At 35.8% G+C, this 26042-nt stretch overlaps 1 protein-coding gene across 2 annotated transcripts in view; it reads left to right on the top strand.

Moving 5' to 3' along the window:
* Positions 1-26041, top strand: part of nme7 (NME/NM23 family member 7) — a 40898-nt gene extending 14857 nt beyond the window's left edge. Inside the window, exons 8-12 of one of the 2 annotated variants that reach the window (XM_067372601.1) lie at positions 3007-3071; positions 3804-3872; positions 6260-6361; positions 24189-24296; positions 25951-26041. In XM_067372601.1, coding sequence (XP_067228702.1) covers positions 3007-3071; positions 3804-3872; positions 6260-6361; positions 24189-24296; positions 25951-25983 — 377 coding nt within the window. In that variant the 3' untranslated portion in view covers positions 25984-26041. The other variant, XM_067372600.1, reaches the window with a different exon arrangement.
* Position 26042: the final 1 nt, after the last annotated feature.

The following is a 26042-nucleotide window of genomic DNA, read 5'->3' as shown; positions in this document are numbered from 1 at the left end:
CTACAGAACTTACAAATACTCACAGTCTCTGTGCTCACAGCATCACAGACATTAATATTTAATGATTTATAAAAGATGAATCACTGTCTGGCCATCTGGGATTTTGATATGGAGATAAAGGTTATGATTATAATTTTTTGGAAGTATTACACCACATCATGTGTGTATATTAGCACAATTTGTTGTTTTCTTGTGGTATGAGAGAGTATTTGGACCCGGAAACGCTGCAGTGTGACGTCAGAATTAACAACCGAATAGAGTGGTGCAGGTATGATGTCAGAACTTGGAAGTCTTATTCTCCGTTGGTTCCTTCAAGATTTTTCTTGTGGGATTTTATTTATTTTTTTTTATTTTTTTTTTTATTTATGTGTAAAATAAAGCCTGTGGTAAACTTAACGACCATACTTTGACAGTTTGTTCTACAATGAAATGACATACAACCATAATGAAAATGCGAATTTTGGAGCAGTTATGTTCATTTTTGAAAACACATGTTTTTAATAGATATCACAGCTTGGGAGTGTGCGCAGTGTTCGTTGTAGAACAAAACATCAAAGTATCATCAAGTTATGTTTACCACAGGCTTTATTTTTCCTCATAAATTGAAAAACCCTATTGCAAATTAGACTTCTGGGTTCTGGCACGTAGCTGGCATGGCATTAAACTATAAACAAACAAACAAACAAACCATTTTTTGCGTAGGAACAACCTGTATTCTTTGATGAATGAAAAGTTAAAAAGAACAGCATTTATGTGAAATAGAATATTTTTTTTAATGTTATAAGTGTCTTTACTGTAACTTTTGCTCAATTTAATGCATCCTTGCTTGAAACTATGAATTTATTTTAAAAAAACTTAATGACCCCAAACTTTTGAACTGTAGTGTATACTGTGGAAAATTAGCTAATTATGCCATGTGTGTCCTTGTTTTGTTATATTATATAGTATGCATTGTGACCGTGCATACTGTAGCTGTAGGTAAAGTAAAGGTCATAATTCTCTGAACTGTCTGTGCCTGGCATATTCTCAAGTAAGCAGCAAGCCATAATAAATGGGTAATGATTTACTCAAACCTATTGTCCAGGGTTAGGATCATATCACAGAGTCGTTGTGCATTTTTACCTGCTCACTTTCTCTGTTCTTTTAATAGAATACAATGATTAACCTAGTATGCAGTGTGAGGTTAGTTTCTCTAGATGGATAATGTTGTCATCAAGGTCACGCTGCTTCAGTATGAAATAGCTTAAACTTTGGGCATCCTTCATTAATGTATTCTGGGATTCACGCCATATGGTCCAAAGTCTATAACACTAAAGTTAGCTGTAGCTGAAAGCATTTGTAAAAGTCTGACCTATTGATATCAGACCTTTAAACATATGAATTTCTTTCAAAACTACTATCCGATTAAAAAGTCACTCTGACCTTGTAAGGGTTTAAGTTACAGCATTTGTATGTGTCATCCAGTGAATCCATATTTTTTAAACTGAAAAATCTCAGCCAATTGAAAAGCAGTTGGATTTGTTTTGAACTGGCTCATGACTGGAATAGACAAATGTGTTGCCAGGCAGCACTGATACCATTGCCTAGCAACAGGGCTGATGTGTCTGGAAGCTGCTGTCAGAATTGGAACCTTTAGGGTCACCAGTGGTGCCTAGGGAGGGTTGGGGATATGTGAAGATGTCATTTATGTGAGAAAAGAAAATTCTCTGGGGCAATTACTACTGTGCATAGGGAAATAATCTGTTCATGCTAAAAGTCAACTAAATATGATAATTTCCCTCTTATTTCTTAGAAAATGTTAAATATTAATTTTTAAATATGGAAATATTAAACGGATCCTTGCACTTTTCTGCTATTGAATTAAGATTAAAAACACATTTGATTTGTGCTTTGTAGTATTTGCCCTTTCTCTTAAAGATATGAGAAAAAAGCAGCAAATATAATTGCTGCCATGAACATATCTGACTGCACTGTGAAACAAATTCAGTATGAATATAATAATAAAAAAAAATGTTATAAGTGCTGGTTGGTAATAATGGTAATAATAATATTGGTAATAATCTTTAAAACATACAGTAAAAAATTACTGTACTGAAATTGAAACCACAACCCCCTAAATCAGTTCAAATTGATACATACCACGCAGTGCCTTTTATTAATATAATCTTTCACCACTCAGTCCAAAGGAGAGGACCTGGAGATTCGCTCACGTGTTATTGAGATCAAAGTCTCTCCTTTGAAGTCACTCCTTCATGATCTTGAGAACTGTTTGTTGGCCTTTAACTCGGCATGATCATATCGGTTAAATGGAAGGTCAAAAGTCTTGCCATTTAATGAGGCCTATGCAACATATAGTTCTTTAACTGCAGGGACAGTCACCCTAGAGCAAGGGCACATAGTCGACAGAGAAGGATCACATGAGTTTCTAGATCAATGCTACTTGATATTGAACTTAAAACCCTGTTAGCATCTTAAATCCTTAATCATTAGACTTCTATATAATGATTAGTCTGCTCTTAGAAGTGCAAGTAATGTTTCCAATAGCACGCAAATTTACCCTGCACTATACTTTGCTTTCCTTAAAGGGGAAATGTCATTTTTGAATTTTTTTTTTTTTTTTTTTTTTAATATACACTTGGTAGGATTACACACTTTACCTTTATTGTATGATTCCTTTTAATCTTTTTTTTTTTGTGTGTGTGTGTAACTTTTTTGTTATTTATTATTCAAACTTTTGGGCCTAAAAATCCTTAATTTATGCATTCACTGTACCCCTTTATAACTATATCATGTGTGGAGAATATACTGTATGTGGAGAATGATTTCAAATATTGAAAATCAGTCTGTGTTTGCATGGTTAATTCTTGCATTAAAGGTTATATATATGATCTAGAGAGATTTTTGTCAAATATAAGAGTGCATTCATGGCAGTTAGGGGTTATTTTATTTTATTTTTTGCCTTTTTAAATTAGCATCTTTCATTTAGACTGTCTTATGTTTTTCCAGCTTTGACGGGAAAGATTCTTAAGTCAATCATAGAAAATGGATTTGAGATATCTGCCCTACAAATGGTAAGTATTTTATTTCCATTTAAATTACGTTTCAGTTTTTAGATACAATAGCAATAATTTAAAACAGTATGTTCAAATAATACAGTTCAATTAATTTCAGCAATGAAAGATACGCACATTTTATGGATATTAGACCAGCCTCTCTTTAAAATAACAAACAATGAAACTAATACCAAACGTAAGCTAAGTAAAAGGAGTCTCTATATGAACCAAGGGCAAACACAATTATGTTTTCCCTTTGGTGTAACCTGACCCCGTATCGACCATACATTCTGTGACCAGATCAGTAGCCTTCCACACCTCCAAACGGGTCCTCTGCTGACCAATTACAAGGCTGCAGCTTTGTCACATGATCCTGCTGAAAATAGTGTACAGAGGATGCCCCTGGGCAGCAGTGGATCAATGAAGATTTTGTTACTATTAGAAAGCATGTATGTCCAGGGCTGAGTTGGTGATCAGTAAAAAGAGTATCAGACAGTGATAATGGTGTGTTGGAATGGTTGGCCTGGAGATTTTATCTCTAATGTGTTGGATAACCCTGAAAACTACACCATTTTCTAGTCAGAATTATGATTAATATATCAAATTTGCTTGTGAAAATAAATATTCTTGTTTATTGTTTGTATTGTGTGTGTGTATTATATATTTTGAATGTGTTTACTCATTTATACAAGTAGTAATGTCCTTAAAAGTGTTAACCAAGTGTTGACTTGGTTTTCCATTATTCTACAGTTCAACATGGATCGAGCGAATGCTGAGGAGTTTTTAGAGGTTTATAAAGGGGTTGTAGCTGAGTACACTGTAAGTATATGTTGTTGCTCTCTCTATTATGATTTCATTTGTTCCACTAAAGTACTATGTACTAACATTTAAATCAATCATTTGATACAATGCACTAATTGTGTAGATACATCATTTACATTATACTAATATTTAAAAAATACATGCATGTAATTACAGCTGTTATTCATTTCTATAAAATGCATCTGTAATAACACTGTTGACCCTACACCTACACCTTAATCCACTCTTAAACTTAACCATACCAAACCACTAAACCTGTCCCTAGTTTAGTTGTTTCCCACCTCAATAGCAGCAGATATGTTTGGCAATACCACATGAACACAATAAGTAAACTGTATCTAACATTTATTTTTGATGCAAGCACATAGTAGTTAAAGACACCTCATATAAAGTGGAAACAAATACATTTATAAAACCCTTGTTTTTGTAGCTGCTCATACTGTTTAGTTGCTGTTTAAACTTCATGACAATTCATGGGTCCAGTCAAAGGAGTTCAGTTCTGCTCCCTTTTCCAGCTCAAATGAGATTCTAGTTGTTTAATTATTCATTGAGTGAAGAAGGTGTAGTCGCCAAAGCATTGATTGTAACTGCATTCACACCTGTCTCCTGCAAACTTCTCTGTCAAGGCACCGACGGGGCATATAAAAATATACGAATGCTCGCCTCATGGCAGTTTCCCTGTTCTTGGCAGAACGTTGTGTCACAGTACATGGAATTTTGGTTCACAGGAACAACCTTCACATTTCTGTTTGCTATTTAGCTTCAATAAATCACTGTCTTCTCTTTCTATTTCAGCCAAAAAGCAATAATTTATTTTGATAATGTTCACACAAGTCTTTTAGACCAAAAATAAGCCATTTTCAGTTCCGGGTCATTAAAGCCAGAGGCTATTTTGGAGTACAGGTCTTTGTCTGTTGCCATGAAAACTGTCTCATCAACATATTGATTGCCCCACATTTACCAAAACGCAGACTGCATGCTGCAGGTGCAAAGTACCTATGAAACACTTAAGTGAGTGTGCCACTATTTTTGAGCTATACTAGTGTAAGTGCACAAATTTAGAGAATGGGATCTAATGATGTTGTTCTGCAAAAATATGCAGTAAAGTCAGGTATTGTCTTACTCTGGCTGCTGAAAAAAAGTGTACTTGTGCCAAGCAGATCTTATTGTGATCTTATCAGTTACAGATTTAAGGCCCTGTGAAGTTCCATGATATTATAATATAGTGAACAATGATTTTCCCAAAATTTAGCACCATGTTGCCATGTCATCACTCATCCTCTTATTATGTAATATAGGGCACAACCTTTGGTAGTAATTTTATAGTAACCTAAACCATGATCTCCACTACAGGCTTAATTCTTGCATTGCTTTGCAATGTTTGCATACTCAAATATATTCCATGTTATCATTGTATCATATCATTGTAACTGCACTGCTTATATGGGGTTGCAGAGACTGCGGTTACATTGACACTGAGATTTCTAATGAAACGGGGAAGCTCTTTGATGCTTCTCTGTCTTCATTATTTAACCATAACCTACACTCTTAAAAATAATGGGTGACTTATGGTTTCATGAAGAACCTTTCGCATCCATGGAACCTTTCCATTGCACAAAAGGTTCTTTATTGTAGAAAAAGGTTCTTTAGATTATTCAAATGAAAGAAAAAGAAAAAAAGTTTCTTTTTAGAACTGTCCACTGAATGGTTCTCTGGGGAACCTGAAATTGTTCCTTATGGCATTACTGTGAAAACCCTTCTTGGAACCTTTATTTTTAAGAGTGTACAACAGTTTCTCATGCAGGTTATAAATGGTTTATGATGGTAATTTATAGGGTAATATAACTTTTACAATTGTTGTTTTTATTTTTGCAGATCTCATAAATGTTTGATTTTGAAATATTTGCTTGTATGTAGTCACAAAATGTAACCCATACATTGTTAATATGTTTATCTGAAAGGCTTTGTGTCTTTGAGATGCAAAAATGGAACTAAGTGCTTATTCTTTTTGAAATATAAAACTAAAAAGATGCCATTGCAGGCTGTTCAGTGGTCTGTGCTTTGTGGGCTCTTCACATTCACCCCATAATTCTAATACCCCACAAAGTTATACATACCAAACACAGAGGCCAACTCATCAAACCAGATTAAAAGAGAATGAGAAATAGTCTTGTTGCAAATAACCTGTTCCAAGAACAATAGCAACAATTGTTTGCTTTGACATCCTTTAATTTATATATTTATTAAGAGGCACACTGGTAACTTGAGTCCTCCAGCTGCTCCAATGTCTTCCCAAGGTCTGTTCAGATAATAAGCTCTTTCATTGGTACAGGCACCACAGGTAGACCAGGGGAATTGTTAACTCTTGACTGCTTGTGTTGCAGAATATGGTGGATGAACTTTGTTCTGGACCTTGCATGGCCCTGGAGATCCATGCTACTGATGCGCCCAAAGTCTTTCGGGATTTCTGTGGACCAGGAGACCCTGTGAGTGACAAGACTGTTCAATCCCATACCATGATATAGTGTGTGTTTCTCTCGAAAGTAATGTGCTACACCCACAAGCATAGCATTAATCATTTCAGTTCTCTTTTTATATACTGTAAGATCTGAGCATTCATCTTTAACGTGACTTTAAGGTCATATCAAGGTTTTATGAAAGTTATAACAGAGACTTAATGGTCCTTCAGTCTCTTGGACTTAGTGACCTCTTTTTCCTTATGTATCATGTTATCTGTAGCGCTCTGAAGGCATATCATTTGTACCCCAACCAGGTAAAAACCTGCTTTGTGTCTGCATCAGCCAGTCGAAATGTACACCGCCATGAAGGTTTCGTCTTTTATGAAAGATTAGTCTGCCCACTCATGTTGCATGACGACTGTTTCCGCTCTAGGTGGCCACAATTCTGCCAAGTTTTCTACTACTAACAGAGATAGCTTGTTAACTGCAGGTACCAGTCATGATGTACCATTAGATAAGGATTACAATACTTGCTCCTTTGAGTCCTTGGGTTAGGGTTTATCGGCTTTATGCACAGCACTAAAAGGTTTGATAATAATGTGGACTTTGTCATTTTCAGTGTGGCACTTGCTTATGGTCAATTTGGTTTCCTATGATGGGTAAAATGGTTGACTACCGGCTCTAGAGTTTTGGTCAAAGACCCCATGAATTGGAATATTGTGACTTTTAGTGCTTGTTAGTCATCTATATATGTACATAAGTTAAAAATAATTTGACAAAATTATCTTTTAGCAGATACCCATTTAAAATTTAATACATTTTAAATATATAAATCAGGATTTTATAATAAAAATAGAATAATACTATTTAAAATATATAACAAAAAGTATTTATGACATTTTACACTCAATATATATCAAAAGTTTTGTCCAGTATAATGCTCTCTATATTAGAATTCCTTCTTCTAGCAGTAGCAAGTAGCATTTCATGGTTAAAGTCTGTGATATGAAATGAAGGCAAGCTCTTCAATATGTGTCATCACAAATTGCTGATTCATTGCGAATATAACACACATCATAAGGCAGTGCATTAATTTGGAATGATGATTAAACTGATTAGAACTACCTGTGCATTTAATGATTTTAACGCATACCTTCCAACCAATCAGAATCGAGTATTCCGACAGACCGTGGAATAATAGAAAAAAAAATCCAATGAATAATATAGAAAGGATCAAATAAAAAATTTAATAGCCGCCACAAATAAATTACAAATTTTTCATTTTTTGCAGTTACATTGGGACAAATCATCCATTTCACAAACTCTCATGGCAATTCATGACTATTTTTTTGGCGAATTGGTGGCTAATTCTTATCTCATTCGTACAATCTGCTTACTCCCCATTGACGATTAGGTTTATTGGTGGACCATCTTGCTTTTCTAAAAATCATTACAAATCAAATTAATATGAAATAGCCACCTCGTAAAATAGCTGCTTTTCTTATGAAATCGAGTTGGACCTCCAGTTGCACAAACTGTCTTGCCGTTAGCATTTTATTACTTAAGAGTGAGTATGGGCAAAATGACATGAAATGTTTCTATTGACTATATTATTCACAGTTTATGCCTTACACAAGCTGATGCTCACCTGCTAGATATTTGTGTTCTTTAAACAAATGGCTTTGATACTCTGAACATGGCTCCAGTGTTGTGACATTTACAAGGTCAAACTGGATTGCTCAATCATGGGTTCCGGAAAGAGCTACGCACTTCTCAATTGACAGTCCCGCCCTGGGTCCTCCCCCACCCTCTCTTTCTCACACAAACACACACACATGGTGCAGAGGGAAAGAGAGAGAGCGTGAGAGTGTGTGGTTTTTTAAACACTCAGACAGGCTGTATATCAGCATTGTCTAGTCACAACAGCAACACTTATTGTCTTATATCTCACAAGTTCTTTTAAGTCATGCTCTTTATTTTGACATGTTCTCCTGCTTTCCCCCCTCCTTTTGTGCTGGATCTGTGGTTGCATATCTGTGGTTTATGAACACTGCCAGTATGATGCATAAAACATAGTTATTATGCGTGTTTTAGGGAGATAGAGCGGTCTAGATATTGTACTGTAAACACTTTTTGATTGTTGCTATAAATAAATGAGGGTTTACCACCCATTCCTTTTCATTCACCAAATCACACTAAACACATATACAACACAACCATGTGCTTACATCCATTTATAAAGTTATAAAGCCTTGTATTAGTGTTTTAAACAGAATTCAGTAATTCATTTCATCCTTCTTCAACATGAATAAATGAAGCACAGCACTTAGCAAGGTATGTGCATGCTGTATTTTATTGCCATTTTATTTAAAGTACAGTAAAGTTTTATTTACTATTATAGCATTTATAGCCCTAATATTTTAATTTATTTTTTATTTTATGTTTTCTGTTTTCATTTTAATTTTATAATTAAGTTTTTTTTTTTTTACATATATATGAAGAGTTTGGTTCCAAAACGCTATAAATCCATTTTGATTAATTTGAGTAAAAAGGTGTTTTCTTTACCAAGAAATTGGCAAAATGAAAACCACTCTTTTCTGTTTCAAACTTTCACATAGCATCTTTTGGTTATAAAAACATTAAAAATTCAAATCTAGATTTTGATTTTCAAAGGTTTATTATAAAAATTTATTATTTTTTCCCCAAAATGCAATAAATGCATGACACGTTTTTTTGTTTTTTTCAAAATGCACTTAATCCATCAATATAAAAGTTATTTTTCATATTGAAAGTAAGTTAATTCACATATATGACAGCCTCTGAACTTTGTCAATACTAATCGTATGTACATGCATTTGACTAAAAATACATTCATTCGTCGCTCCCAAAATGAATTCAACGAGTCATCTTGTTAATCTTATAAATGAATTATGTCTCTGTTTGTCATTACCGATCAAGGCGTATCTGGCGTCACCGCATGGTTAAAATAAACAGTTCAGTTTAGGGAGCGTGATAGAAGTTTGATGCTGTCGTGAAACAAGCAACAGCCGGCATTTTTCCTCCTCCCGACTCGAGTGCCTCGCCTTCTTAATCTCCTCACGTAAATGATTTCGATGGCTTGCGTTTCTTCCCCACCGCAGAAAGCACCACAGGTTCAGCAATGTTCATCGAAATTATTCATTTTTCTGTTTTTGTTGATCACAAAGTACAAAGTAGATAAAGGATGCGGGGTGTATTCAGAGCGCCGCCATTACTGTTTACAGTGCATGGAATGGTGCGCTGTGATTGGTTGAGCGGATATATCGCGTTCTGCAGAGAAGGGAGACTGGCGTTTGTCGCGTTTTGGAAAGAAAGGGAGAAAACATGACAGAATAACACAACGGATATCGCATTTTGCGCAAAATTAATAAATGACTTTTCAATACCGACCAGATACAATACTGATTTTGGCGGAAACTCAAATTTTTTGAAAATGGCGTTTATCGCGTTTTGGAACCAAACTCTTCATATATATATATATATATATATATATATATATATATAATTTTTTTTTTTTTTTTTTTTTTTTTTTTTTTTGATAACAATAACACCACCTTTAGAAAGAAAACAGGAAATGTGGTAGGGATGGATGAGGGAGTGCCATCATCGCTGAAGCTGTATTTGAGCACATTTTGTCTGCATAAGAGTGATGCTGCTCTATGTTGGAGCTAGCATACTAACACTGCAAGGCCTTTATAGTGAACAACTCCATTCTAATGTTCATCATTTGGATTCAATGAATGTTCGTGCAATGAACATTTGCTAGATAGTCTTGCAATATGCACAGTACTGTTTTGTGTTGATGACCAGATTTATTTCAGATGAACAGACAAAATAAAGTGGCTAGAGTAGCTACAGAGTGTCTATCAACTGAAGGTGTGCCACAGACTGCATCTATTGTAATGGAAGTTGTGTGCATGCAGACTTATTTGTTGTCTCCTAGACCAGGGGTTCTCAAATTTGTAGGTCGCAGAGTGGGAAAAGATGGGTTGCGCGAGCAAAGTCACTTTGCTGCAGCCAAATTTATGTTTCAGTGAATGACACATACTGTACACAGACACAAACAGTTTAGTCTAGAGCTGCACAGTATAACAACATTAAATAGAAATCGAGATATTGCTTAGTTTGATTTTTAAATCGTAAAGGCTGCGATTTAATTATATAAGTATGCGCTGCGTGTTTCAAAGTGATTCACGCGCATGCTACTTTTAAAAACTGTTTTCAGGGTCTCAGAGTGGATCGCATTGTTAATGAGAAGAAACCCACTCCAATCACTGCGCTGTATTCTGCATGAGATTGCATTACATCAGAGAATTCAAATTTCATGAAAGGCTGTTTCAGGTCTGTTCATTCATCTCTTTCGACTGTTCAACTCAGCGCTGTTGTCTTTCAGAGACATGGTTGTAAGAGTTTGTTGTTTGCGTTACAACGTGTACATTTGGCTATCTATCAAAACAAAGGGTAAATATGTTTGTAAAAAGCATTTCACATGTACTGTGATGAGTTTAACCACACTCATTACAGGACCGGAGCGAGTGTGTTTCAAGGTTTTATGGATATTTCATACATCTGAATGTTTGTAAATGAAGAAATTAAAATGTAATTATTAAATACTTGATTTCTGTCATATCAAATGTTTGATTAAGAGCTTATAGTATATCAATTATACTTGTCTAGCTGTGTCCTGGAATGGAAAATTTTGGGAATCCCTGTCCTAGTCTACAGCAGTCCTTAAGATTATATTACAGGAGCAAAATGCAGAAAGATCAAATTGAGCTGTGAGGCAGATATAAGGATAAACCGTTAACACTTTGAGACTCCAAGATTGTGTGAACAAAAGAAGGGGAGAAATATTTTCACCAATGTTTGTGAAGGATTAGTTGTAGTTCATAAAGAGAGGATAATACTCTTCATCGCTGTTTGAGTCTGAAGGCAGGCATGTTTTTCTTTCATTTCAGCCGAAAGTTTCAAAATCCTGTGCAAACACAAAGATTACATTAATTCGGGTCGGAATGTGTAAAGTTTAGTGAGAGCATCATAAAGTTTTCTGAGCACAAAACCGTTTTAATGATATGTTCTGTTGCAGAGTTTGGAGATCTGTATGATAGATTTTTGGGGGAAAAGGTCAGTGTTTGATGATGTGATTAGTCAGTCTAGATTCAACATGCTTCATTAACCTTCTTTTCTGGTAACCTCCACACCTCTGAGGTTTTCCCACTGCCGAACATACTTTAGTGTTGTGTAATGCCTTATCAAATGGTAGTGACATGAGAAGGACTGTGAGAGTTGCCTTGTAAAGTTTATTTTTGATTCAGAGAAAGGCCATATCGGGGAGCAGTACCACGGCATTGTCCATTGCATGGTGGAAATCAAGAAACATTATGTCAGCAACATTGAAGATTAACCTGAGGACACATGCTTCATTTGGAAGAATTTTGGGCCTCTTTGTGTCCTAATGTAGCATCAGCCCCTGTATAGAAGACATGAGCTCAGTCAGACCTTATTGTTTTGTGCTTTAAAAAAAATTGGGGAAGCACGTTACAATTAAGACCACAGCCGATAATCTGATAATTGGTTTAATGTTATGGCCGGTATTATACATTTGTACTACTACTTAAAAAAATAAATGAATAAAAGACCACAATAGATAAATAATAGGAATGCACAGTATTTCAGTATTTTTTTAATTATCGGCGTTGGTGATATTGGATATCCCTATTTCCCTATTCTTACATTTAGGTTACCTTTGCTGTCATCTAACGTTCACTCAAAGTTGATCTTTAAAAACACTAATAATTTAATAACACTGTTAACATAATGTAATCTTTTGGCAAATCTCAAAATTAATATCCTTTTTTTCTTCTTGCACATTATGATTTATGCCTAAATTCACTTATAGGAATTAAAATGACTGAAAAAGCATTTAAATGTTTCATTTTGAATGTATTTAGGCCATTTATTGGTTGTCAACATAAACCGATAATTATTTTAACATTAATGGTTGTCAGTTATCAGCTATAATTTTAATATTTCTGTCTAATAAAAGGATTGTATGCAACAAATGATTTGGATAAGTATTCCTTTTGAAAGCTCACTATTATGAGAGAGACATCACCCCATCCAAGCAATCCAACTAAAATATATGAAAACATACCGTAAGGTTTTTGTGAGACTGCAAGTTGTACAACCTTTAAAATTTTACATTGGCCATAAATCAGACTTTAATGCCCCAACTTTGGTCATTTTCATAGTCGCGTCTCATTTTTAGGACAGTCTTACTTCAAGGTCATGGTCAACATAGAGGTATTTTAATGTTTTTTTTTTAAGAATGTGGTTTCTGAACACTATCTTCTGACCTATTTGTGGTGTAGTATTGCTGTATCCTGGAATGATATCAGTAGTGGAACACTCTGCTCCTCTCCAGTACCTTGATGTTACAGATCTCTTTATCATGTTGATAGAGGTGTAAAAGCGCAAGGAGATATGTGTGAAGGTAGTGAAAAATTCATCATGGCAGATCCTGTTGGCTTTAAGATGTAAACTCAAAGTCAGTTGATGGGAGATTTGAACTTTCTTGTTCCTTGTTTTGACAGTATTGTTCAGTGTAACCAGATTCTCTGACTCAAGTGTCTGTGTGCACAAAGAAACAATGTTTATCTAGACGAAACTTCCTTGAACAAGGTTGTTTCCAAATGTGCATTCTGTTGCATTCTGCTGAGTTATTAGAACAGACTGAGCTCACAAAAGAATTAATTCTCCAGTTTCTGTTAAATACCTGCTGTTATTGTCTGCCTTTCTATATTAATTTACATTCTGTATGTATCTGTTTGAACTTGTTAAGCTCCAAGGCTTTTATTCAAGGTTGTACAGAAGAAATTAGCTATTTGTTTTCGGTGTGAGAACACACCAAGATCCTGTTCACTTAGTTGTGCTTAAGTCTCATATGGTGTCGGAGTTCATGAATAATGTATTGTGCCGACAGATCGTATCAACTGACAAAGTTCAACTGAATGCCTGTCAATGACTGACTGGCTTTCAGCTCCAGGTTCCAAAATGCCGTAACTGAACCTCCACTTGGAAACGAAGGTAACTTGTAACATGGTAAACCTATAGAGTGGCAATGTAACGTGCCCAATTTGTCACAGGCAATGGAGATAAGATAAAGTATTAGATGTTTGGACACAGTGTTTGCCTACTTCAGACAAGAGCATGTGGTCTCAGAGCATTTTGTGTATCCATGTCCTCCAAATGTATCAAAAGTAAACACAATGGAGGTAAAATTATGTCTTTAATACAGCTCTACAGTGTAAGGTCAAGTTTGTGAATTATTTTTTGAGTGCCCTGCGGTCAGTTTTAATAGGATGTTGCTAATCTAGTGTTCTTGTTCTAGTATGGCTCTGTGTCAGTCAAGGACTGTTGCCTGCTACACAGAGAAACAAAGCACAATTGACACTGTTGTCTCACGTGTCTTCTGTACAGTCCTGTTAGATCTGTCTGTGGGAAAAATGACAGACAAACAACATGTTATAGCCTGCAAATAAAGAGCAAAGGCAATTAGTAACAATGAGGGTTTTTTTCCCGGATTAGAGTATTTGAAAAGGCATGAATCACTCAAGTACAAATAACAGAACGTGCTGTAGATGGTTCTCCTACGTTCAAAAGGCTGTTAAAAAGGCCATAGTGTTTCTACTGAGAGCAGCTGCATTTAAAAAAATGTTTTGGTTCAAAAGTTTGGATCAAAATTTCAAAAGTTTGGGGTCAGTAAGATTTTGAAAGTCACTTATGCTCAGCCAGGCTGCATTTATTTGTTACAGTAAAAACAATAATAATGTGGGATGTTAGTACAACTGTTTTTTATTTTAATCTATTTAATGTAATGTATTCCTGTGATGGCAAAGCTGAAATTTCAGCAGCCATTATTCCACTTTTCAGTGTCACATGATCCTTCAGAAGTCATTTTAATATTCTGATTTTTTGCTCAAGAAACATTATGTTGAAAACAGTTATGCTACTTAATATTTTTTGGAAACTGTTATACATTTTTTTCTCTCTCAGGATACTTTGATGAATATAAAATTCCAAAGAACAGCATTTATTTGAAATGGAAATCATTTGTAACATAAATATCTTTACTTTCACTTTTGATCAATTTAACACATTCTGCATTCTTCCTGAATAAAAGTATTAATTTTGTAAAAAAAAAAAAACAACAACAACAAAAAACATTTTTACTGACCACCGACTTTTGAATGATGGCAGTGTGCTTTTAAAGGGATAGTTCACCCAAAAATGAAAATTTGATGTTTATCTGCTTACCCCCAGGACATCCATGATGTAGAAGACTTTGTTTCTTCAGTAGAACACAAATCATGATTTTTAACTCCAACCGTTGGTGTCTGTCGGTCTTATAATGCGAGTCAATGGTCACACAGTTTATAAGAGTCAATAAACAAATCCAAATGAAACCCTGCGGCTCGTGACGGCAAATTGATGTCCTAAGACACGAAACGATCGGTTTGTGCGAGAAAACAAACAGTATTTATATCATTTTTTACCTCTAAAACGCCACTATGTCCAACTGCGTTCAGCATTCGCTTGGTGATGTCTGATCACGCTCTGACAACGGAAGTGATGTCTGGCACTCATTGAAGTATATGCGCGAGACAAAGCGGTGTTTTAGAGGTAAAAAATGATATAAATACTGTTTGTTTTCTCACACAAACCGATTCTTTCGTGTCTTAGTACATCAATGTGCCATCACGAGCCGCAGGGTTTAATTTGGATTTGTGTGTGCATGTTTATTGACTCTTATAAATTGTGTGACCATTGACTCGCATTATAAGACTGACAGACATCAACGGTTGGAGTTAAAAATCATCATTTGTGTTCTACTGAAGAAACAAAGTCACCTACATCTTGGATGCCTTGGGGGTAAGCAGATAAACATCAAACTTTCATTTTTGGGTGAACTAAAAAATAGTCAAATTTAAATAGTCAAATTCCCTTGCATTTATCCTAAATTGTGGTCAAATCGTGCAAAAAAGCAATATTTTTCAGGCTAGTCTATAGTTAATGTGCATTCATGTGTAAATAAATAAGTGATGCCTCTATGAAAAAAAACTGATTGGCTCTTTTAAATGTAAGGTGGAGCTACTCCCACCATATTGAGTATTATGATTTAACTATTTGTATTTAAATTTGTTTTTGCACAATTGAGGCTTCTTCCCTTACAATGTCTCTGTTCATAGTTCATTGAACTATTTTATTTCAAAAGATCAATGAAATTTAGATTTTTATGAAAAATAATTTTGACCTGGCCAGAGAATACATCAGATTGGAAGTGAAATTAAATTTTTTAAAGATTTATGCTTGATATTTTGTTTCATAAATAACATTAGTTTCTCATTTGTACCCATGGTAGAATAATTAGCTCTCTAACAGCATCTGCCCATGTACATTTCCTGTTGTAAACCAAATTGTTCATCCACAGACTAGGTTATTTAATCAGTCAGGGTTTAATTGTGATCTTGAATAGTGCTGAGTTCTAGCATGTTTCAGTGCTCGAAGTATATGGGCATAAAGGCAGGGCCGTGGAGACCTGTAGTTACCATGGTGGTGCTCTCTTAGGAGGCTCCAGTGTCGTCCCACAGCATCGATTGCTACTTAATTAAGGCCCTCTTACATCAGAGTGGCACCAGGAACAGGGAGTGAGTGAGCCATGTGACCGTGACTGAACTGGAACTGCCTCGCACAATCTGCCTGTCATCTGGCACCAAATTAGTTTAGATTTACTCTCTCTATTTTCCTAACATTAAGAGTCTACTTTGGTTTGTTGTTGATCATTTCGCCTGTTAAAAATAGTTCATTAATGACAAAAAATAAAATAGTTTATATATCACCACACAAACTTTTTTCCTACATTCTACTCTAGCGTTCACATCAGCAAAATATCGGCAAAATTTTCTGGGCAAAAAGGTCACTATTGTCAATAGTGTAGAGATGTTTGAAGCACAGCTCACACACTTTCAGCCCATGAAAAGAAAACAAACGTTTAAAGCCAAGGCATTCAGGGTTAAGAAATCTAAAAAGCCTTTATTTACTCATGGCCTAAATGATTTAAAAACAATTCCATATACCGACGTGTTGCAGCTAACAAGCCTTCATCAGGCCACTTTCAACCCTAAGCAGTTTTCTGTTGGTCAGTGTGGTGAATTTGAGTGACTAACTTGAAGTTCTTGAACCTGGTGCAAAATTGGTGTGGGGGAATATTTTGCCTTCACATGAAATTCTCAATCGCATGGATTCCTATTGAAATTCCTGATTTTGCCAATAAAATTCGCCAAACAACGGTTAATGTGGCCACACCTTTAGATAAATGGTTACTTTGTTCATTGCCATTTGCCTTATGCTTCTTATTCAAATGACTTCAAGTATGCTAATTACATAGACAATTCCCTTGCCACCACCTGTGGTGAAGTGTTTTGTTCGAGGGAACATTGGTGAAAGCACAATTGTGATGTCACTAATTCTCAAGGTCCTACATCACTCATTTGGGACTAAAGGTTACAGTCAATTTTTTCTCAAAGAAGATTTAAATGTGCACAAACCAACCTTTTCCATAGTGTGTCATGCCGCTCAGTGAGAAGTGTACCTATTTATGTATACTTTTATATCTGATCAGTTGCTGTAGACAAAATTATAAAGTAGGAGAAAAAGACAAGAACTTGTAGTGATTGGTTGCCTTACAAGCTTGAACTAAAACTTAGTAAATATTTACTGAAAACAAATGGACTTTTATGCTATATTACATGATTTTTAGTATTTTAAATTGCTTTATGTATGTTTAATTACTGTATAGAGATTACTGATATTTACATGTGTTGGTGATTTGTCTAGAAAGAGCCATTTTGGCTTGGTCGGGTTACAAAAGGTCCTTATAAATGAAAGTGGCTGGAATCTGTTGCTAGTTAATTAACATATACCAGGCAGATTAGCACATTGCCTCTTTTGATAGCTTTGAAGTGAGAGGCCTTGATGGAGGGGGTGTGAAGAATGAGCCTCATTTAATAAACATGGCTGTTTTTACAGGTAAGAGCCCAGGCTGCATTGATGAAAACTGGAAACTAAAAGATTCAGACCTTGTGATCAGCTTCAATGTCAACTAAATGGCTGAGATTAAACTAAAAATCTGAAATTCAGAATCTAATGTACACTATAGTTCAAAAGTGTGGGGTTGGTAAGATGTTTAATGTTTTTGAAAGAAGCCTCTTATGCTCACCAAGGCTGCATTTATTTAATCAAAAATAGAGTTAAACATTCATTTGATCAAATATACGTTTTAGGTGTTATGTTATGCTGTTAAATGCTGATAAAATAATTTATAATGTAAACATTTATTAAATGATCAAATTAGTGCAAAATGCACAAGCATCTTTTGGATCCAATAGTATGAACTGCCATTCTAAACAGCAGGCACATACAGGGTTAAATGTGAAGAGTTTAAGTCTGGAACAGTACACTCTGTTAACACAGTCTATGTACCCAGATTGTATTTCACCCGTTTGACCAATTAAGGCTAGTTTACCCATCTAGTGTGAATCTGTCCCTCTAAAATACAGTTATTTATTTCGGTAATTTGTGATAATTGCCAAATACTATTAAATAGCACTGAGTGTCAGATATCCATATACTCAGATGTTAAGTCATGCCACTCTGCTCTAAGACTGGGACGTCTTTCTGAATACAGCCCCGTTTTATCAGTAAACAGCGAGAGGAGGGTTTGTGAGGCAACGATTTTTTCGCCTCGGTCTACATAGACAGTAGTGTTACGTCAGTGTGTCCTCTCTGTTGACATTCTCTTTATGTTCTGTGTGGTGGGGTGAGGGACGTTTAGTGTGTATATGCAGTGTGTGGCAGCAGCTCTGTTTAGAATGAGAACACACGCACATCAATGCTGACGTCAAACAGCTGCCGTTAGAAATGGATCTCACCAACATGGATATCTCAGTCATGCAAACGTGCTGATTAAAGCAATTTTCCCAAAGGAGTTCCTTGAGACAAAGAGGCAGTGAGAGGCGAAATGATCTCCCTTAGCTTGTTTGTTCCTAATCGTTGCCTGTAGTTTGTGTGTAGCCATTAGTGTTTGGGCTTGGCAGGACTCATTACAGTGACATTAAGCTCAGTGGTTGCATTTATGGGTAACTAAAGCAATTATAGTGAGCCAGCTTTGCCAGGAATTCTCTCAACACTCAAAATGAGCCTTACTGTGAGCATATCTATGTGTCATTTACATGCACTTTAAAAGTGCAATTCTAGTCAGGCTAAAACAATAATTTGTCTATTTAAAACAAAGTAAATGCTTTAGTTGACTGATTAAGCTCAGTTAAGATGAATATATACAAATACCATTCAAATTTTGGGGTATTTTGAAAGAAATTCACATTTTTACTCAGCAAGGATACATTAAATCAACATGACTGTCGTTTATAATGTTACAAAATATTTATATTTCAAATAAATGCTGTTCTTTCAATCATTCTATTTAACAAAAAATCCTGAAAAGATGTAGCACTATTTCCACAAAAATATTAAGCAGCATAACTGTTTCAACTTTGATAATAATAAGAAATGTTTTTTTGAGAACCAAATCAGCATATTAGAATGATTTCTGAAGGATCACGTGACACTGAAGACTGGAGTAATGGCAGCGGAAAATTGAGCTTTGTATTAAATTAGGAATAAATTACATTTTAAAATGCATTAAAATAGAAAAAAAAAAAAAAGTTTTATTAATATTTCTCAATATTGCAATTTTTTTACTGTATTTTGATCAAATACAGTAGCCAAAGAGAGGTGAGCCAAAGGTTTTTTTTTTTTTTTTTTTTTTAAAAAACACTCAAATGGTAGTGTATCCCTCTTTCAAAAAGTATGGTGGCAGTAATCGTACAAAGGTATCGGATGGTACTTTGATGTTAACCATAGTGCTAAACAATGTACAAACAAAATTTACTGTAGTACTAAATGATAAACTATTCATGTACCTTGGTGTATATGTGGAACTTCAAGGTTCTGGGAGTATTACCATGGTACTTTTTAGTACTTTTTTTCTTGGTGTCATACTAGCACTGCATGTTACATTTGACTTTTTGAAGATTTAAACTATTCATTTTTGTGTTGCCATTTTAGACTGTGCCAGTGTTGCCTCAGAGATGTGTGTTAGTCATCTGTGTCTAATCACATGAAGATGTGCCTGTTCTGTATCATCACTATAAATGTTAACTGACTTATTAATATGAAACGAGTGAAGCTTGCTATACTAAGCATGATATCAGATCTCTGTCTTGTTTTTGTTAATCACAAAGCATATCTAGATAAAATCAAAGAATGGATTGCCTTCATGTGCTTTTTCAATGTCAACAAGATAAGGATAATAACTAACCAGCAAGAGTCTCTAAAGCTTAAGAAAGGAAATCATATGTTACATTGCTGCCTTTATTTGAACCAAAACACTAATTTTGCCTGAAACTTTCTCTCATGAGAATGTGTGGTCGCTTAATACTCCCTTTTTGTTTAAACTGTGTGATCTTCAGCAAGTTCCAGGCCACTGAAATGGAAATCCAGAGATCAAAATGGAGGTGACAAGATGGGTGTGGTTAAGGAAACACAATTTATTTACATTTAGATAACCCACCCCCCATGGGCAGAGATTGGGAGTTAGATTTCCTACTGGTAGAGATTAGCAGAGGACAGTAGAGCCGCCGGGGCTTGTGTCCTCAGGAACATTTCATTTCATCACGTTCCATTTTAGCCTTAGCCAGTTGGCCAGCTGAGCTCTGAATGAGGAGCACATGTGAGTGCGAATTAAAGTCAAGACCTGGTATTAGTCCAACATTCTGCTGAAAGGGCAGTGAAATATAAACTCAAAGTAAACTTAGCCAAGACCCCTTGAACTTCTGTCATGCTGTAATGGCAGGGAAGGAGTATTTGTTTAACATTTGTGCACCTTTTGTTAAGGTGATCATATATAATCAATATATATACAGTGCCCTCCACAATTATTGGCACCCTTGGTAAATATGAGCAAAGGTGGATGTGAAAATAAATCTGCATTGTTTATCCTTTTGATCTTTCATTCAAAAAATTCACAAAATTATAACCTTTCATTGAAGGAAAACAGTTGAAAGTGGGGGAAACTCACATTATGAAATAAATGTTTTTCTCCAAAACATGTTTGCCACAATTATTGGCACCCCTAGAAATTCTTATGAGTACAATATCTCTGAAGTATATTCCCATTCATATTTACATATTTTTAGCACACCAGGGTGATTAGGAGCATGAAATTGTCCAGCCATGATTTCCTGTTCCACAGGAATATAAACATGAGGAAACACAAATGCCAAATTCCCGTAATCATTCATCACAATGAGTAAAACCAAAGAATATAGTTCTCATGTGCAGCAAAAGATTGTTGGGCTTCACAAAATAGAAAGTGGCTGTAAGAAAATACCTAAAACATTGAAAATCCCCATTTCCACTGTCAGGGCAATAATTAAGAAGTTCTAATCAACTAAACATGTTACAAATCTGCCTGGAAGAGGACGTGTGTCTAAATCGTCCTAATGTGAAGTGAGGAGGAAAGTTTGAGTGGACAAAGACTCTCCAAGGATTACAGCTGGAGAATTGCAGAGATTATTTGAGTCTTGAGTCTCAGAAAGCCTAAAAAGAATTATCAAACAGCACCTACATCCCCACAAGATGTTCGGAAGGGTTTCAAGAAAAATCCTCTGCTCTCATTCAGAAACAATCTCCAGCATATTCAGTTGTCAGACAAGACTGGAACATCAAACGGGACCGGCTTCTATGGTCAGATGAAACTAAAAAAAGAGCTTTTTGGCAGCAAACCCACCAGATGGGTTTGGTGCACACATGGATAAAAAGTACCCCATGCCCACGGTTAAATATACTGCTGGATCTTTAATGTTGTGGGCCTGTTTTTCTGCTGAAGGTCCTGGACATCTTGTTCAGATACATGGTATCATGGATTCTATCAAATACCAACAGATAAAAATCAAAACCTGACCGCTTCTGCTAGAAATCCAATAATGGGCTGCGGTTGGATCTTCCATCAGGACAATGATCCAAAACAAACATCAAATCTAAAACAAAAATGGGTCATTGAGCACAAAATGAAGCTTCTGCCATGGCCATCTCAGACCTCTGACCTGAACCCTAAAGAAAATGAGTGGAGTGAACTGAAGAGAAGAAGCACCAACATGGAGCTGGGAATCTGAAGGATCTGGAGAGATTCTGCATGAAGGAATGGTCTCTGATCTCTTGTCAGGTGTTCTCCAAACTCATCAGGCATTATAGGTGTAGACTCAGAGCTGTTATCTTGGCAAAAGGAGGTTGCAAAAAGTTTTAAATAAAAGGGTGCCAATAATTGTGGCAAACATGTTTTGGAGAAAAACATTTATTTCATAATGTAAGTTTCCCCCCACTTTCAATTATTTTCTTTAAATGAAAGGTTATAATTTTGTGAATTTTTTGAATGAAAGATCAAAAGGATAAACAATGCAGATTTATTTTCACAGCTGCTTTTGCTCATAATTACTAAGGGTGCCAATAATTGTTGATGGCACTGTATATATTTTAAATCACTCACATTGTTACACTCAACTACATCAGGCCCATTTTGTTGGTCTTAGTTTTAACTGTGGGACTTTCATATCTCTTGTATTCCTCTGCTACCGTTTGACTGTTTTTTGCTAGATGACAGCATGCCTAGAATGCTGAGCAGTCTGTTCTTTGCCAGCCTGGTGTTAATGTCAGGTTGAGATGAGCTTGACCAGAGAAAATAACAGCTGGTTGAGTTTCACGCAAATAATGTCATAATTCTGGATTGAACCATTTTCATTTGGGAAGCACTGGTATTTAAATTCTGTCCAACACAGATAAACAAATAATTATTTTATATTATGGCTCACTCTTTGAAAAAATGCTTGCCTTATTTACCCTATTTACCCCTAAAAGGTTCATAGTAGTACATATTTTGTGTACATAGAACAAGTACATAATACTACTCTTAGGTGCTAATATGCACATTTTGATGGTTGATAAGGTTAATTTTTTTTCTGACAGTGATAACCATTAAATAGACAAAAAAATCTATAGTATTTTGTCTATATAAATAAAAAATAAAACACTAAACTAAAATCAGTCATTCTTGTTTCAAGTGTAACAAGTGAGGTTAGCCATCACAACGTTATAATGTACAGTACAAAAATGGATATTCATTTCAAGATTTGCTAAAGATGACATTTAACAGTGTCATTAAATTATTATTTGCATGAAACGGAAGTTGCAATCATCTTTTCTTCCCTATTGCGATGTATATCTGAGTGAAATGGCTTCTCAAATAAGAAAAAATTTAGGGCGGGACTTGATGTTGGTCATCGGAAATTGATTGGATCATTGTGGTTTACTATTGTTGTGATCCCATGTGAGTGACAGGTTGTCCTGACCTCATGCCAGTAAACATGTCATGTGCTCAGATAAATTGTTTGGAATAAATACTGCAATATTCCATAAAAGCAATAACTGTCAATTTTAATTTCAAACCGAATTTAAGGGAGTGTTAGATGACAACGAAGATAATATAAATGTAAAAGATAATCTAAGTAAGCAATAAGGTACGAGAGGCTGTGCTGTATCGTCAATAAGTCACGGCTGAAGGGTGTTGTTAGGCATGACGCGAAGCGGACCCCTTCAGCTGTGACTTATTCACAATACAGCACTAGCCTCAAGTACCTTATTGCTTTTATAAAACGGTCAAAAATATGTATCAATGCAACTTTCATGAAATAAACTTTCACTAAAGGCATTCTTTCCGCCGGAAAAATAGTCCCTGATCGTAAACAGCAACAGAAGTTACATTATTACACCATTAGATGGCAGCAAAGACTTTCTTTATGAGTGAGTCACTCAGTAGCGAAGACTTTTAAATTGAAAAGACTGAATTGTTGTGAACACGGAACAAGACGCAACTGACAAATGCTTTTGACTAGTGCTGTCAGTCACGGGAAAACCCCTTAACTGTTAAAAGGACAAGATATTGCAGTGGACATTAAAACAGATTTTTTTTATTATGAACATAGGACTGACCTGAAGGAAAATGTAGGTAATAAGCTCACTCACTTGATCCCTTTCTCACGATACTCTTCTACATAATACAATAAGCTTGAATGAACAATATAAATTGAGAACAAACAATTTACATTGCTAAGGGTGTTATGTAGTGATACACAGAACCGTTGGGTGAAGCGGTCATAGCCGTGTTTTATCGTGAATAAAACACAGCTATTGACCAGAATTGTCCATTGATCAGAATCAAGGACAAGAACTAACCGTTTTATAGAAGTAAATATAGTACAAACAATTATAATATCCAAAGATTTTACCAATATATTGATAGAAATGTTGCTATCATTTTAATGCTAGCCTAAAAATGTCCAATTAAGTTTAAGTTGAAAGTTTAGTTTTGTGTGCCTCCTGAAGCGACTGTCATATTATTGTTTAGGAAGCTGATGTTTGCAGTAATCTGTTTGAGTAACATGAACAAGTGTGAGTAACCTGATGTCCTGGATAGAATGTGATGTTATGTGATATCGCAGCAGCGTCGGGCATGAGTAATCATCACATGTATCATCACCAAATGCTCTACCAAGGGAAACACTGTTCAAAGCATGTGCTCCATTGCTCTAACTGTAACCCATCACAGAGCTGTTGTCACGTTATGTGTTTTGTTTCCATACAGGAAATTGCACGCCACCTTCGGCCCACCACTTTACGAGCGCTCTACGGAAAAAACAAAGTGCAGAATGGCGTTCACTGTACAGACCTACCAGAGGACGGGATTCTTGAGGTGAGCTCATGCAAATCTCATTCAAACACAATGTTATGCAAGAGCCACACAGTCACGTTTTGTCTTCAGCCTCGTTTTACTCGCTTTGAGGATGTTTGTTCGCCTTCAAAAATATTTCTGGATCCCACAAATGCTTATGAAGCCCAGAACAAAATGGCATCCAGGTCTCATGACTGTCCGCAGTGGGCCGAGGCAGACCTACAGCCTGTGTCTCACAGGAAGGGAAGCAGGCAGATAGTCAGTTTGGTAGAGGGGAAAAAAGGCTTTGTTATGCCAGGGAGTGGGTTTGGCCCGGTGGACGTCATTGTTGTACACAACTCCTGATCTGTCCAGCCTCCCAGCACAAATGGCCCCTTGTTAATCATTTGCCTGCTGACCGATTCAGCCATGACATTCCAAGAGCTCAGGCCTCACAGAAGCCCAGCACAGACGCCGGCTGCCGTAACAGGCACAATTCAGGGAAAGTCAATTGTTTGAAAGTAAAACAAGCTGGTGAGCTGATGCCGAGGCCTGATGAAGTGCTAAAAGTGTGTCACAGATTAATGCAGGTTTATTTTTATGAAGGCCGTTATAATTTATTAAATATTCTCATTAGGTGTGTCCAAATTCATGTACTTATCCACTATTCTATGCCTGCTAAATGTTGGGACACTTCACGCACTCAACTGTCGCAGCTTTTATTACGTAGCAGTGGGTTATCAGAATCCCATGTTGGATGTCAAAAAAACATATAAAATTCATACCCTAGACAGTGCACTCTTAGGGGCTGTTTACACGACACCATTTTCAACTAAAAACAGAAAACTTTTATGCGTTTTGGCTGTTCATTTACACGACAACAGCGTTTCGGGTGCCTGAAAACGCAAACTTTTGAAAACAGGTTTCAAAGTGCAAGTTTTTGAAAACTATACAGTTGTCAAATCCGTGTCAACTGCAAAAACGCGAATCTGTGAAAACGGTGACGGCATGCAAATGCGTACTACATGTTTAGTCTATGCACCTTAAGTAAGGTGTTTTCTGTGAATGTGTGAGATTTCTTAATAATTAGTCCCTATAGGGAAATGACAAGAAGAATATCAAAGTTGATTAAAATAAGGTGGACAGGCATGCACGTTTGCCGCAAGTGCTCTGTATAAGATTTGCGAATGTGCATGCGCGTAGTCTTTCTTTACAAAGTGATATCTCCAACTACTTGTCTGGAATGCGTAGTACATAATTCTTGTCTGGAATGCGTTTTTAGTTATTTATGCCGATCCGTGTGAACGGGGATAGTTTTGATAACGTCATCTGTTCAAAGAAAAAACATTTCCGTTTTTAGTACATCATTGTGTAAACATTCCCTAAAAAATAAAGGTTCTTCATTGGCATCTATGGTTCCATGAAGAACCTTTAACATCCGTGGAACCACATTCTACAAAAGGTTCTTTCGATTTTTAAAATGTTTTTCTCACTTAGAAAAAACATGGTTCTTTTAAGAACAGTTCATTGAAAGTTTCAGAAAGGGTTCTTCTATGGCATTTCTGCAAAGACTTTCTTTTGGAACCTTTATTTTTAAGAGGTAGAGTGCATAGAGGTATTTGGGACACAACTATTGTATTTGTGTTTACTATTTGGAGGAAGATTGGACTGAACTGTGGAAATTTCTGTTTTGCAGGTCCAGTATTTCTTTAAGATTTTAGATGGGTGAAGCAACTGTGAGAGATGTCCGTCCGGCTGTTATTTAAATAAAGACCACTTTAACAATGC

This window comes from Chanodichthys erythropterus, chromosome 21 (assembly GCF_024489055.1).
Source record: "Chanodichthys erythropterus isolate Z2021 chromosome 21, ASM2448905v1, whole genome shotgun sequence".
Lineage (NCBI taxonomy): Eukaryota > Metazoa > Chordata > Actinopteri > Cypriniformes > Xenocyprididae > Chanodichthys > Chanodichthys erythropterus.
Note: the sequence above shows the minus strand (reverse complement) of the source record. Positions and strands in the feature narration are given on the sequence as shown.